The 14,707-nt window shown below is 43.3% G+C and overlaps 1 protein-coding gene across 2 annotated transcripts in view; it reads right to left on the bottom strand.

Annotated features, from left to right (window-relative positions):
- DHTKD1 (dehydrogenase E1 and transketolase domain containing 1) overlaps positions 1-9,282 on the bottom strand; it is a 51,644-nt gene extending 42,362 nt beyond the window's left edge. Inside the window, exon 1 of one of the 2 annotated variants that reach the window (XM_043564734.1) lies at positions 9,043-9,282. In XM_043564734.1, coding sequence (XP_043420669.1) covers positions 9,043-9,199 — 157 coding nt within the window. In that variant the 5' untranslated portion in view covers positions 9,200-9,282. Of the gene's footprint in view, positions 1-8,139; positions 8,710-9,042 lie in introns of those variants that run through there. The other variant, XM_043564735.1, reaches the window with a different exon arrangement.
- Positions 9,283-14,707: the final 5,425 nt, after the last annotated feature.

The following is a 14,707-nucleotide window of genomic DNA, read 5'->3' as shown; positions in this document are numbered from 1 at the left end:
AATATTCCCAGAGTTAGTGCTGGTTTTCTCCCCCGCTGAGGCTTGGTTACTGCACACATCCTTCAGCTCTGGAAGATATCCTTGTATCTTTTCAAATAAAGTCCCCACTTCCCCTTAGGTGGCCACAGTTGGTTTCTGTTGCTTGTGATCAAAAGAACCTTTGCCGATACAGGGGTAAAAAAAAAATTATGATAAGGATATCTACATCAATTACTTTATTCTCTCTGTAAGCAAGCACAGTCGGGGCACTGAAGAGTGTTTTATTTTCAGGAAAAAAGGGTTCGTATTAACCAGCATGAAGTACACTGACACATAAACTAAACTTAGTACTTAATCTAAAAGTCAATACAGTTCTTTTTCATCACCTGGTCATAAACAGCCTCCCCCCAAAAATATCTAGATCATATCCATGGGTTTCTTACATTCAAGGCAGCATATGCTTATAGCAAGTGGGAATGTTGGATATCTATAAAATGACTGAAGATTCCAAGAAAGAGAATTTCATAACTGAAGTCTCTTCAAACCCCATTAAAATGTGATGGCCGCCCCCACCCCCCACCCAATTTCAGCTTAGGAACTTTGGAAATAACCACATTAAAACAAAGACTTCAGGGGCACCTGGGTGGCTCCATTGGTTAAGCATCAGACTCTTGGTTTCAGCTCAGGTCATGATCTCACAGGTTCATGGGATAGAGCCCTGCATTGAGCTCTGGAGCTGAGTGTAGAATGTTTGGGATTCTCTCTCTCCTTCTCTCTCTCCCCTTTTCCCCTTCTTCCGAGCTCTCTCTCCCTCTCTCAAAATAAATAAACATTTAAAAAACAAAGAAATTAAGGCAAGACTTTGTACCAGACTATTATATTCTGTACAACAAATTCAGATAAACCTAGGCTGTGCAACTGAGTTTATTTTATATCATACCTTATCTTTCCACCTCAAATACAGTATCTTTATAAAAATAAATTTATTTCAGGGTGCCTGGGTGGCTCAGTCAGTTAAGCGTCTGACTCTTGATTTTGGCTCAGGCCATGGTCTCAGGGCTTGTGGGATTAAGCCCTGCATCCAGCTCTGAGCTGACAGAGCAGAGCCTGCTTGGGATTCTCTCTCTCCCTCTTTCTGCCCCTCCCCCACTTGTGCACACACGCGTGCTCTTTCTCTCTTTCAAAATAAATAAGCATTTAAAAAATAAAATAAAATAAAATAAAATAAAATAAAATAAAACAAAATAAAATTTATTTCATTCTTTAAAAAAAAACCAAACAAACAAAAACCTTGTTCTGGTCCTTTCTGGGTTTTTTCCTAATCCTTTCTTAAATCACTGCCAAGATAGATAAGTAAGGATCACGGATTGATAGTGAATGATAGCAAGTACTAACTTTTGCTCAGTGTTTCACACACGTCATCTTACCCAACTCTTGCAACAACTCTGAAATAGGTCTCCTCATCTGCAGAAGAGTAAACTGAGGCGCAAAGAGGTTAAGTGACCTGCAAAATGTGACAGAGGTAGTAAAGAAGCTACCTTCAAGCGTATTTGACTTCAGTCCAATGTTTTATCCATTATATTATAACAAAAATTGAAAAGGGAAGTCCAGAGCCTACAGCAAAAAGGATGAGAGAATTGGAAATCAGTGAGACATTTGAAAAATAAAAAAAGTACAAGGGCTAATGTCATTAGCCTTTTCTGGTCTGCATTGTACCCCAGAATTATCTAGATTTTTTTTAAAATCTCTAATGCATTAAGATTTTCTTCAACTGCTTTTCTCATGAGTCCAGTAAAGGCTCCTATTATTTCTAATTTGCAACATACCCACAACCTCACTTCAACTACTAAAGCTCAGTGCCAAGGTCAGTAACGGCTAAATGCTGCTTGAAATCCTATGGCGCCCATCTCCTGCTGGTCCCTAAATTCTGCCATATTTTTGTAATCTGATCCTCCATAATGACATTGATACTCCTGAATCGGCACTCCTCCATTTTCAATTGGGATTGTTGATGAATAAACTGAAGTTTACCCGAATTGAGGTTTACAGAGGTTAAAGTACAAGTTGTTACTAATAGCCAGCAACAAAGAACACTCACCACAGGTCAAATTTTAACTAGTGAAACCACTGTCATTTAAGAGGTTACTAGAAGCAAATTCAATATCTCTTTAAAGCCTTAATGTAATGGATGTCTTAGTGAATGATGTAGTCGCCCCATGCAGGCATTGATTTTCAGCCAAGATAAATATTTGTAAAAAGAAGGCTGATGAAGGAAAGGCAAAGAGGAGGAGGGAGGCACCATAACTTTGATCGTATCCCATCTCACTATGTCACCCTGGATGTGGGAGGATGCCATGTGTCCATTTTCAGGACAGATTGTCCTTCGATTGACTTTGCCAATCCCAAAGAGTTGTGGACATGATCCACCAACCAACCCAATCATTTCTCTCATCCAAGATGGTACCTTTTAGGACAACTGGCAGGCGTCATGAAAAAGGCTTGAGCCGGTCATGATCTCACGGTCCGTGGGTTCAAGCCCCATGTTGGGCTCTGTGCTGACAGCTCATAGCCTGGCGCCTGCTTCAGATTCTGTGTCTCCCTCTCTCCCTGCCCCTCCCCTACTCATGCTCGCTCTCTCTCTCTCTCAAAACTAAATAAACATTTAAAAATTTTTTTGAAAAACTAAAAAAAGGAAAAAGACTTGAGCCAATTAAACCATGTACTCCTAATTAACAGAACTGACCATAAGCACCCACTTAAATGGAATTTAAGGAAAAACCCAGCAAGTCTTCATTGTGTTCATGAGCAAAAAAGAAATTATTAGTTCTTCTAAAGCATAGTAATATAGTATATTACCCAATGTATACAGTGCTTCCTTTCTTGATAATTGGTGTTACGGTTATACACGCAAAATTCAAACGCGCCAAATGTCACAAATAAATTGCATATACAGAATTGTATTTCCATTTCTTAGTAGGAATAATTCACTTAATAAGTATTCGGTTAAATATAGAGCTGAGAGGAATGCAAGACAAGGAGCTTACCAAGCAGGATCTTACAGCATGAGAGGATGGTCTCTATATGAAACTGCACACAGTCATAAAAAGTTCAGTAGAATCCAAGGGGTCTCTCGGACTGAGAGTTGAGGGAGATCAGATTAGGATAGCCTGGAGTTGTCTAGACAGATGTTACAGAGGAGATGGGAATGGAGATGAGCCATGGAGAATGGGTATGAAGTGGAAGGGCATACAGAATGAGCGGGGAGAGCCTTGCATAACGGCTGGAACATGGGGGAATTTATGTCAGAGAAAGGTAAGAAAGAAGGCAGAATGGGTCATGAAACATGAAGGGCATTCAATATCAAGCTAACGAATCTGGGATTTTATTCTGAGAGGCAAAATAGAGCATTTGGAGACTTGAGTTAAGAAAACAACTCAATGAGGGGCGCCTGGGTGGCTCAGTTGGTTGAGCGTCCAACTTTGGCTTAGGTCCTGATCTCACAGCTTGTGACTTCGAGCCCCGCATCAGGCTCTGTGCTGACAGAGCCTGGAGCCTGCTTCAGATTCTGTGTCTCCCTCTCTCTCTGCCCCTAACCCACTCGCATTCTGTCTCTGTCTCTCTCAAAAATAAACGTTAAAAATAAATAAATAAATAAATAAATAAAAACATTAAAAAAAATTTTTAAAAAAGAAAATAACTCAATGAAACCAATGTTTTAGAGAAATTGTAGCAATACACTAGGCCACAAATTTTCATAGCAGTGAGGCTAGCAGTTTTATCTTTTTGAAGTCATGGGAATTCAATGAAAGCTACAGGCCCTTTGCCTAAAAATAGACACACACAGTTGTGCAAAAGCCACAGACCCTCTAAAACTTTTCCTCAGGGATCCGTAGACTTGGCTAGGAGCACCTGGATTAATATTTCTTGCAGCAGCAGCAGCAGACCAGAATTAAAGGCCTACGCTAGGATCCCAACAGTGAAAACAGAAAGCAAGGCTTTGAGAAACACAGTGCTCAAGATTTGATATGAAGTATGAGGTGAAAGGTTGAAAGTGGGTTGTTTGCCCCACATTTTTACAATATGTCTGTAGCAGAGCCTACTACAACTACAACTTCTCTTCTCTTTCATGGTAATAATCAAATATACAGCCATGCAGAATAAAGATATATGTCCCAGCCTTCCAGGCAGCCAGTTGCCCATGTGACTAAGTTCTGATGAATAAGAAGGTAGTAGCCATGATCTGTGCAACTTTGGGGTCTTGCCCTTAAAGGGAGATGTGTCCTCTTTCCCTTCTCGCTTTCCTCCATCCTGCTGCACAGTGTGGATGCAGTGATGAGCCATCCTGGACCGGAGTAGACAGCAACACCCACAGGATGGTGAAGAAACAACATAGAAGGAGCTTGAACCCCTTTGGACCTTGCAGAGCAAAACTGTCATACCAGCTCAGACCTTTACTCTTCTCACTTATGTCACCGTTCCTCCACGTGTCCAACACAGCCCCTGAACTTACCCTATCTATAGGGTATGGTCTCTATATGAAGTACCATTTGGTACTCGAGGTGGGTTGCTACCATAACAGCCTAAAATACATATGACCTTGGCTTAGCAGTCAGGCGGTAGATACCAAGAACCCAGATGTTTCAGACTAAAAAGCTAATGAGCACTGTGTTATGCTATCTGACAAAATGCGTGGTGAAACTGTCACCAGTGATGTCCTGCAAGGCAGACTGTATGTCCACGGAGCTGTCGCTCAGTAGCATGTGATTGTTGTTTCTTGTCACTTTCAGGAAAGCCCTGGGAGGGAGATGAGGTCAAGCTAGAGCGAGCTAGTTGGCAAGAAGAGATGGAGGGAAATTCAGCTCTGCTAGAAGGCAGATCCTAGCAGGTTTGGAAAACTAGAGGCAATTATAAAAAGTGGTTCTGAAGAAGCTGTCTTACCAAGAGGGAAAACAGACAAACCCTTCTTCAAGGACCTTCCAGTAAGCATTTCCCGTTAGGCAATGAGGGACACTGAGCCTCCAAGTTCCAATCAAGGGTATTACCTTCCCACTCAAGCCTATCATTTTTGATGGTCTCAAGGTAAGCACCTCTACGTTTAGGAAGCTGAGTGGGTGGAGCACAGAAGAAGTAAATAAAAGACTGGAGTTTTCGGGCTTAAAAACTAGCTCTAGAGGAGATCTTTGTCTGGGGGCAATTTGGTCATAAAATGACCACAAGCAAAAAGACTGCAAGCCTATGAATTTCGTGAGAAAACTGTACTGCCAAAGAAATCCCAACTTTGGCCATTAAAAATAAAAAAATTAAGTAAAAACAACCGTGTCGTTGATAACCCCCTAAAGTAACTCTCAGGTTCCTAACCTTACCAAAATAAGGTAGGCTGTGGACGGTGAGCAGCCTCCAAGGAGGGCATACTCCCCAATGTCCAAGGCAGAGACGGCCACAGAAGACGATGGATAAAGAAAGACCCACACGGCAAAGCCAGGGGAATGTTGTGAACTTGCTACATCGCCGGCAAAGCCAGGGGAATGTTGTGAACTTGCTACATCGCCGCAGAAAGGAGCTCTTATCATTCCTCTCCAGCAGGATTTGATAACTGGTTTGAATAGTAACTACTAGAGTTCCTCATTCCTTTCTTTTCCAGATGGGAGTTTTCTTTGTATATGGAATGTGTCAGTAGGGGGTGCATGGCAGTTCATGAAATTCTAAAGCATGAGCAGACACAACCAGTCCTGACAGAGAGGACTGCACATTCTCGGGAGATAACAGACTTTGAACTGGACTCAAAAACTGAATAGAGGAGACAGAATCCATTCTATAAAAGGGAAAAAAAAAAAAAAGAAAAAGCTTAGGTTATTTGAGTGGCCAAAGGGGTGGAATGTGGTGATTACTAATTATTTTTCAGTATTTTCCCCAGATAATTCTTAGCTGATACATGGCCAACCTGAATAAAAATTATGCTTTCCAATCTCCTTTGCAGATACATACTGACCAAGTCCTGACAGTGAGATACTACCAGAAGTGACAGCAACTCTCCTTGCCCCCTTTCTCCCACATAGGCTAGTAGGAGACAGTGATCTACAAAATAACTGGTACCTTCTGAAACAGAAGAAAAAACTGCTACAGATCTGCACGCAATGGTCATTTTGAAAAAGGTATAAAGTGGACCACTTGCCTTTCCGTTTTATGCACAGTAGTTAAAAAATAGGAAGAATTGTGGGAAGGGGGGATGGGCTAAATGGGTAAGGGGCATTAAGAAATATACTCCTGGGGCGCCTGGGTGGCTCAGTCGGTTGAGCGGCCGACTTCGGCTCAGGTCACGATCTCGTGGTCCGTGAGTTCGAGCCCCGTGTCGGGCTCTGTGCTGACAGATCGGAGCCTGGAGCCTGTTTTGGATTCTGTGTCTCCCTCTCTGTGACCCTCCCCTGTTCATGCTCTGTCTCTCTCTGTCTCAAAAATAAATAAACGTTAAAAAAAAATTTTAAAAAAATATATTCCTGAAATCATTGTTGCACTATATACTAATTAACTTGGGTGTAAATTTAAAAAATAAATTAAATCAAATGGTAATTTTTTTTTTTTTTTAATGGGAAGAATGAAGGGGCGCCTGGGTGGCTCAGTCAGTTGAGTGTCCAACTCTTGATTTCGGCTCAGGCCATGATCTCACAGTTCATGAGACTGAGCCCTGGGTCAGGCTCTATGCTGACAGCTCAGAGCCTGCTTGAGATTTTCTCTGTCCCTCACTCTCTGCCTCTCTCCCTCCCTCTCTCTCATTCTCTCTCTCAAAATAAACAAATGAATTAAAAAAAAATAAGAATAAAAGATTGCCCTTAGCAACAGAATTTCTTTTCTTTTTTTTATGTTTTGATTTATTTTTGAGAGAGAGAGAGACAGCATGAGTGGGGTGGGAGGGTGGGACAGAGAGAGAGAGAGAGAGAGAGAGAGAGAGAGAGAAACAGAGACAGAGAATATAAAGCAGGTTTCAGGCTCTGGGCTGTCAGCACAGAGGCCGATGTGGGGCTCAAACTCACAGACTGTGAGATCATGACCTGAGCCAAAATCAGGTGCTTAACTGAGCCACCCAAGTGCCCCAGCAACAGAATTTCTTAAGCTAGATTCTGCAACTGTGCAACAATTATTTCCCAGCATTGATTTCACTCTTTCCTCCCAATACCACATGAGCACACCTTTGGCGTTCAGTCCTAACTCAATACTGAACTTTCAAAGTCACCAAGCACCTCACAGTATAGCAAAATCATTACTAGTCTGGATCGGCGGGGGGAGTGGGAAAAGTCAATTTGGTGATGAGGGAAGAGGGAAGGGATTACATACAAAATCAACCCCAGAGATATTTTTTCAAGCCACACCAGCCCAGAGCTCCCAAAATGATTTGGATACAGTCTTCCAGGTAAAAACCACTGGCCTAGGTTTTCCAAGGCAAGGCTTAGGTTTTAGCTGCCAGGCTGAAGAATCAAATAGAGGGGTACCTGGGTCGCTAAGTCAGTTAAGTGACCAACTCTTGGTTCAGGTTCAGGTCATGATCTCATGGTTTGTGGGTTTGAGCCCTGCGTTGGGCTCCGTGCTGACAGCAGGGAGCCTGTTTGGGATATCTCTCTCCCTCTCTCTTTCTGACCCTCCCCAGCTTGCTCTCTGTCTCTCTCTCTCTTTCTAAATAAATAAATAAGAATCAAATAGAGGCCCAATTGTGAGGGAAAACCTTAAACAAGATCACAATAATTATGCACTGAACACACACTAATATGATCCTAAACGAAGAAGAGATTGTCAAATATGTCCTACACTTGTGAGTTATGACTATAACAGTATTTGGCCATAGATGGCTATAGCCTTTCTGCTGAAGAATCACCAGGGGTGCCTGATAAAAATCCATATTCTTGAAATCTATCTCAGACCACTGAATTAGAACCCCGGGGTGGGGGGAGGCTTGGGAAATGGTATTTTAAAAATCAATTCAAAATGATTTGAACACACACTTAACTTTGAGAATAACTGACATAGAAAAGTCTTGACACTCGATTTGCAAAGTGAAATAAGATACCAATAGTCTTATCCCCAAGGATTAACAATCTATTTGGCCAAAATGAACCTAAAGGAACCCCACTGCATCTAAGAGAGAGAAATCAGGTTTACTATCAAAGTCACCTGAGGTCAAGAACAAACTATTGAGGTCCCAGTGTGTAATATAAGAGTCAAAGTTCAGGTACTTATATGATGAAGAGGATCTTCATTGTCAATCTAGTAACTGGATCAAAGATGCCAAATGATCTTCTTCTAATAATCAATCTGTATTCATCTGTTCTGTGAAGATTAAATGCATCACAACTTTGCGGCACAAACCAAATATGCAAATAGATTTTTTGTACATGAGCATACAAAGAGAGGTCCCCAAAACTAATATTCAGGTCTCCTAACCCATTAAAACCATCAGTAACATGGTTCTGAACTCAGCAAAGAATCTTAAACTGATATTAAAGTAAGAGGCTAGTTAGGCCAAGGAGACAAATAATTATTACCATGCTGTGGTCCAACCACCAGCTAACTGCCCTCTTCACCCTAGCTGTACAGTCGTGATCCCCACACATTCTGCTCACAAGAGCCTTAGAGATGGCCCTGGAAATGTATGCTTGAGTAAGCTCAACGAGCTGGGAGATCTTAGAGCTCTTCTTTTCCCGCAGCTCCGCCTGCGCAAGAGCTAAGTTCCCACAAGTTTACATCCAAGGAACAGAAAAGACAAGACCTCACAAAACCAGTTTGAACACGAGCGATGGGAAGATCACCCACGCGTGGATCCAATGCCGAGACCCCGACTTCACGTTTCCCCACCTACTAAGGCTGGACAGAGGGTGACCCTCACACTGACAACCTCCCCCTGCCCAACCTGCCTTCCTTGGCCCCCTCATCTCCCCTTACTCCCTAAGGGCCTGAGCGCACAGTGCAGACCCCCAGAAGTCCAGCCTCTCCCACAACAGCATCCCACCTCAGGCCTGTCAGGGAAGTCCCCTGCTTCCCCAGCCCTTACGTGCACGGCACGGCCCTATCCCCGACCTGAGGGGAGCGCCAGGCCGCCCCGGGGCTCCCGGCTCTCGGGCTTCCTCGGCCGATAGCCATAGACACCCTTCTCTGTCTGGTAGCCGCGCCGGAATAGGAGCGGAGGGGCTCGGCAGAAGCCTCGTCTTGCTGCTGCCACAGTGGCCGTGGCCATGTCTCGCCTGGACTCGGGGCGGAAGACAAGGGGCAGCAGTCGCCTGGATACGAGGGGTCAATCCTGGACTGCCTGGAACCGGAGCAGGGGGAGGAGCGGGAAGCGGGAGGCGGGAGGCGGGAAGCGGAAGCCCCGCCCGAGACAACGCCCCCGCGCCTGATTGGCCAGGGGCCTGCCCCTGGGAGCCAATCCAGGTAAGCTGCCGGAGGGGCGGAGCCACCTGCTGGGCTCTGGCGCCAGGCGTGCGCTTCTGGCAGCGGAGGGAAGCCGGGAGTGCAGAGCCTGGCGTCGTCATCTGCTTTCCGGTACAAAACTCGTTATCTCTATATATCCTGCAGACCCCAGCCAGGAGTATTCACCCACCACCCCTCTGCTGGAAGCCCGCGAACACGACCACACAGAACGAGACAGGTTCTCGTACCGAAGGGAAAAATCAGCGACAGGGTGCAAAAAAGTCGTGGGACCGAGACCAAGGGACTCAAGAAGGAAAGGCCATCTGAAGGAGCCAGAAAAATCAATATCGCTCCTTTAATTTTTTTTCTTAAGAAACACTGAGGCGGGGGTGGGGGGGTGGGGGGGGGGCTGGGTGGCTCATTTGGTTAAGCTTCCAACTCCGGCTCAGGTCACGATCTCGCAGTTGGTGAGTTCAGGCCGGGAACCAGAGCAGGGCTCTGTGCTGACAGCTCAGAGTCTGGAGCCTGCTTGGTATTCTGTGTCTCCCTCTCTCTGCCCCTCCCCCACTCGCACTCTGTCTCTCTCTCAAAACATAAACATTAAAAAATTTTTAAATAAGTTAAAAAAAAGAAACATTGAGGAAGAAAGTAGAAAATAGGAGAGAAGGAGCCTGCAAGAAAGGGATAAAATAAAAGTGAAGAGAAATCAGGCAGTGTGGAGATATTTGAGATTCTCGGTTGGTCTATCTCTGACAATTTCCCCAACTAATTTATTCCACCACTTACCTGCCAATGGAGGGTGGGGGGCAATGAAAGGGATCTGAATCCTTCCCTAGCCAGTCATCCACCATTCCAGTCAGAGGTGCAGCTGTACCCCCCGCCCCCCACCATACTCGTAGAACATTACAAGATATCTCTCCACCTGGCTCACTCAACCACTGTGCCCACAGAGCACTTCGCTAGGTTACAAAGATTCGTAAGAAACAGTGTCTGCCCTTAATCAGTTCCCAGTCCAGCTGCAGAGTGAACTCAACACACAGTATGAGAGATGCTTGGACACCTGCCTGTGCAAGTACCCTGCGAGCATAGACAATCAGCATGGAGTACAAACAGGTGTGCCAGGGAAACCTGCAAGGGGAAAGGACACCAGACCAGAATCTTCAGGGATGAAGCTGATTATGGCGATTATGATTTTTTTCTTTATAATTTTAACACAAAAGAGTCCAGAACATGTTTGAAAGATATTACAAAGTACTAAATCAAAAATACAGAAGGGAGGGATAATCCAATAGACTGAAGTCCATGCAGAGGTGGGAAAGGATGTGATCCAAGCACAGAGGATGCTGGAAAGGAGGAGAGACATGTCTTCCATTGATTTAGGTGGAAATAAGAGAAGATTGGTACAAAAGCAATTGGAGTAATAGATTCAGTGGTGGAATTCTGAGGGGATTTCTTCTATGTAAAGTATGAGGCTATAATTTACCCCCAAAGAATTATCCAAGAAGGTGCTGGGGAGTGGCAAGGCAAGTCAGAGTTGAGAATGGTAGAAACAGTACAAAACCGTTATTGAGGAGAGGAGTGAAATGTAGATTGTCCTAAAGTTTTGGGGGCCACCCCGTTGAGGTTGGTGACCATGAATAGAAAGTGATAACAATTTCTGCTCTTTTGTGATTTTCTCCATTAGTGCTCATTTGGCTTGGTACAGAGAAGGTGGGAAGGATGATGACCAGATCCATTCAGGGCTATCGTTTTTCCAAGCAGATATAATAGGCCAAGAGACAAAGACGTCTAAGATACTAGTTAGAGAGGGGTGCCTGTGTGGGTCAGCTAGTTAAGTGGCTGACTGCGGCTCAGGTCATGATCTTGTGGTTCCTGAGTTCGAGCCCCGCATCAGGCTCTGTGCTGACAGCTCAGAGCCTGGGGGCTGCTTTGGACTCTGTGTCTCCCTCTCTCTCTGCCCCTCCCCACTTGCACCCTGTCTTTCCCTCTCTCTCTCTCTCTCTCAAAAATAAACATTAAAAATTATTTTAAAAAAAGATACCAGAGAATGAAATTAAAAACAAAAAAATGGACTCTATGCTGAAAATAAAAAGACTAGAAATATAAGAATGGACTGATAAAAGGAGGGAGGTGCCAGTGGGCTGGCGATTCCAACAAGGTTGAAGAATAGGTAAACTGGGGGTGCCTGAGAATCTGAGCTAGAACAGAAGATCTTAGCAAGAAAATGGGGTGTTTGATGTGATGATTGAAGTGATGCAAATTTTGACAATGATAAAATGGCTAAAGTAGAGTGTGGAAAATGTCATCAGAGGTGTGAAGGTCAAGATCTTCTGAGAGGTCAGATCTTTAGGCAAGTTGCCATTGGAACATTAATATCAGGTTGGAAATGGCCAGAACTGAGGTCTTCGTCTTGCGTTGAAGCCTCTGGTGAATGAAGAGGAACAAGTAGGAAGGTGGCAGTTGACGCTGAGGAGAGGAAGAAGGTATGGCATGTCCATAAGGCATGGATTCATTTATTTATTTTTAAATGTTTATTTTTTGAGGGAGAGAGAGAGAGAGTCAGAGAGCGCACATGCGCAGGCAAACAGGGTTAGGGCAGAAAGAGAGAAATCCCAAGCAGGCTCCGTGCTAACAGTGCAGAGCCTGACTTGGGGCTCAAACTGTGAGATCATGACATGAACGGCAACCAGGAGTGGGAGGCTCAACCAACTGACCCACCCAGGAGCCCCCCCTAACGTGTGGATTCAAATCAGCAGGGAAATGTGCAAAAACCTAGGCAGCAACTGGGAATAAAGATGATATAGATCCCGTCTCTGGACCCCAAGTACAGTATCTCCGAAATAGTTCTCAAATCTACTCTCCATCATTACTGCCTAGTCTGGGCCATCAGCACCTGTCTCCAGGAGTACCGCAATGGCTTCCTAAATGGTCTTCTGGCCTTGGGTCGTTCCTGACCTTGCCATACTTCATCCACACTGAGTCAGACTTATTTCCTAGAATTAATATCTGATTCATATTGCTATCGCCTGAATTAAAAATTATAACATTCAATTTAAAAAATACATAGCAGGGGCGCCTGGGTGGCTCGTTCGGTTAAGCGTCCGACTCCGGCTCAGGTCATGCTCTCACGGTTCGTGAGTTCGAGCCCCGCGTCGGGCTCTGTGCTGTCAGCTCGGAGCCTGGAGCCTGGAGCCTGCTTCAGATCCTGTGTCTCTTTCTCTCTCTACCCCTCCCCTGCTCTCACTCTGCCTCTCTCTCTCTCTCTCAAAAAGAAATAAACATTAAAAAATTAAAAAAAAAATACATAGCAGACTGTGGAAAAAGAGCTATTATAATCATTACTAAACTACTAATACTGTTATAAAATTACAGTTTTATATAGTTTAATAGTTTCATTATTCCTGGAAAACAAATGTTTTGTTCTCTTATTTACTCTTATGTTACATCTACATAGGATAGATACAGTGATGTAGAGATGGTTCTATGTACAGTTCTATATAGATAACTAGAATTAAAATGTAAAGCTGTCGGGGCGCCTGGGTGGCTCAGTCGTCCGACTTCAGCTCAGGTCATGATCTCACAGTCAGTGAGTTCGAGCCCCGCGTCAGGCTCGGTGCTGACAGCTCAGAGCCTGGAGCCTGCTTCCGATTCTGTGTCTCCCTCTCCCTCTGCCCCTCCCCTGCTCATGCTCTGTCTCTCTGTATCTTAAAAATAAATTAAAACAGTAAAAAAAAGGTAAAGCTGTCATAGTTGCTTGAGTGTTGTACTGGGTATCAGGCTACCAGATTCTAATTCTATTTTTTCCATTGATTGGCTATGTGACCTTGGGAGGATACAACCATTCTATTTCCTCATGGTCTACCTTGTCTTTAAAGTTCCTTCAATTTCTAAAAGTTTTTTATTCTAAAGCTTTCTATTAAAAGTAAAAGAAAGAAAGTGTATTGGGCCACTAGAGGAGAAGGGGAAAATGTAGGCTTAACTTATTTATACCATGGAATGCCACACAGAAATTAAAAAAAAATGAACTAGATGTACTCATAGAACATAAATAGTTCCCAAGAATATAAAGTTGAGGGGAGATTTGACAGGAATGATATTCACACAAATTTTAAAAATATGCAAAATTAGTCTATGTGTTTTTAATGAATATGTACATATATAGTAAAAGTATAAGCATATGGTTAGGTAGGCTGCATTTCAATTTCAGTAAATTGGTTACGGGGGGCATGGAGAAGAATAGAATGGGTGGGATAGCACCTTTTATGATTTCTACAATGCTGTAGTACTTCTGAAAATTCCGATACAAATATTTCAAAATGTTATCTCTGTTAGTATTTCAAAATTTTAGCATTTGTCAAATTGTAGGAGAACATGGATATTTGGTTTATGATTTTCTGTATCTTTCACGTTTAAAAATATTTTAAATTTTAGGGGCGCTTGGCTGGCTCAGTCAGTAAAGCATGTGACTCTTGATCTCAGGGTTGTGAATCTGAGCCCCACGTTGGGTGTAGAGTTTACTTATAATATCCTTAAAATAAAAAGCTATATTTTAAATTTTAAACACTTATAAAATATTTTTAAAACTGTAACTGAAAATTAGAAAGGTCTGCCCTGATGTCCCTCTTAAAATCACCAGTGGCCTCATCACCCCTCATATGTCTGCTCCCCCTTACTTCACTCTTATTTTTATCATAACGCATATAATTTCCTAACATACCATACAATCTGCTTCTCATTTTTTGTCTATCTCCCTTAACTAAAATGTAAGCTCCCTAAGGATAAAGATTGTTGTAGTTTTTACTCACCATTGTATCATAAGTGCCTAAAACAGGGCCTGGCACAAAATAGGTACCCCAGAAACATCTGTCCAGTGAATGTATGGATATTAGAGCCTGACAGCCTGTGTTGAAATCCTGCTGCTAGCTTTGGGACCTTGGCCAAGTCCCACTCTAAGTCTTAGTTTCCCTATCTGTAAAATGGGAATTGTAATACTACCTACCTAATGGTGTTGGTGTAGCCAACTATAAAACACTTTAGAACAACTCCTGGCATAATGTAAATAATACATATTAGCTGCTATCATTATTGTTATTATTATATTGTTATTACAAGGTCTTAATCATGGTAGTGGCTCTCAGCATAATTCCTAGAATGTAATGATCTTGAGCCTGCATGAGGCCTGATAAGTAAGTCTGTGTGTCAGGGTACAAGACAATTAGCAATGGATTGAGCATGAGAATAGGAATATTCTAGGTATCCTCTAAAGGGGTTCATGGTATGCCACTCCAAAATATGCCACACTGGCATAAGGATCATTTTGAGCTGAAGGCAATTG

The sequence above is a fragment of the Prionailurus bengalensis genome, chromosome B4 (genome assembly GCF_016509475.1).
Source record: "Prionailurus bengalensis isolate Pbe53 chromosome B4, Fcat_Pben_1.1_paternal_pri, whole genome shotgun sequence".
NCBI lineage: Eukaryota > Metazoa > Chordata > Mammalia > Carnivora > Felidae > Prionailurus > Prionailurus bengalensis.
Note: the sequence above shows the minus strand (reverse complement) of the source record. Positions and strands in the feature narration are given on the sequence as shown.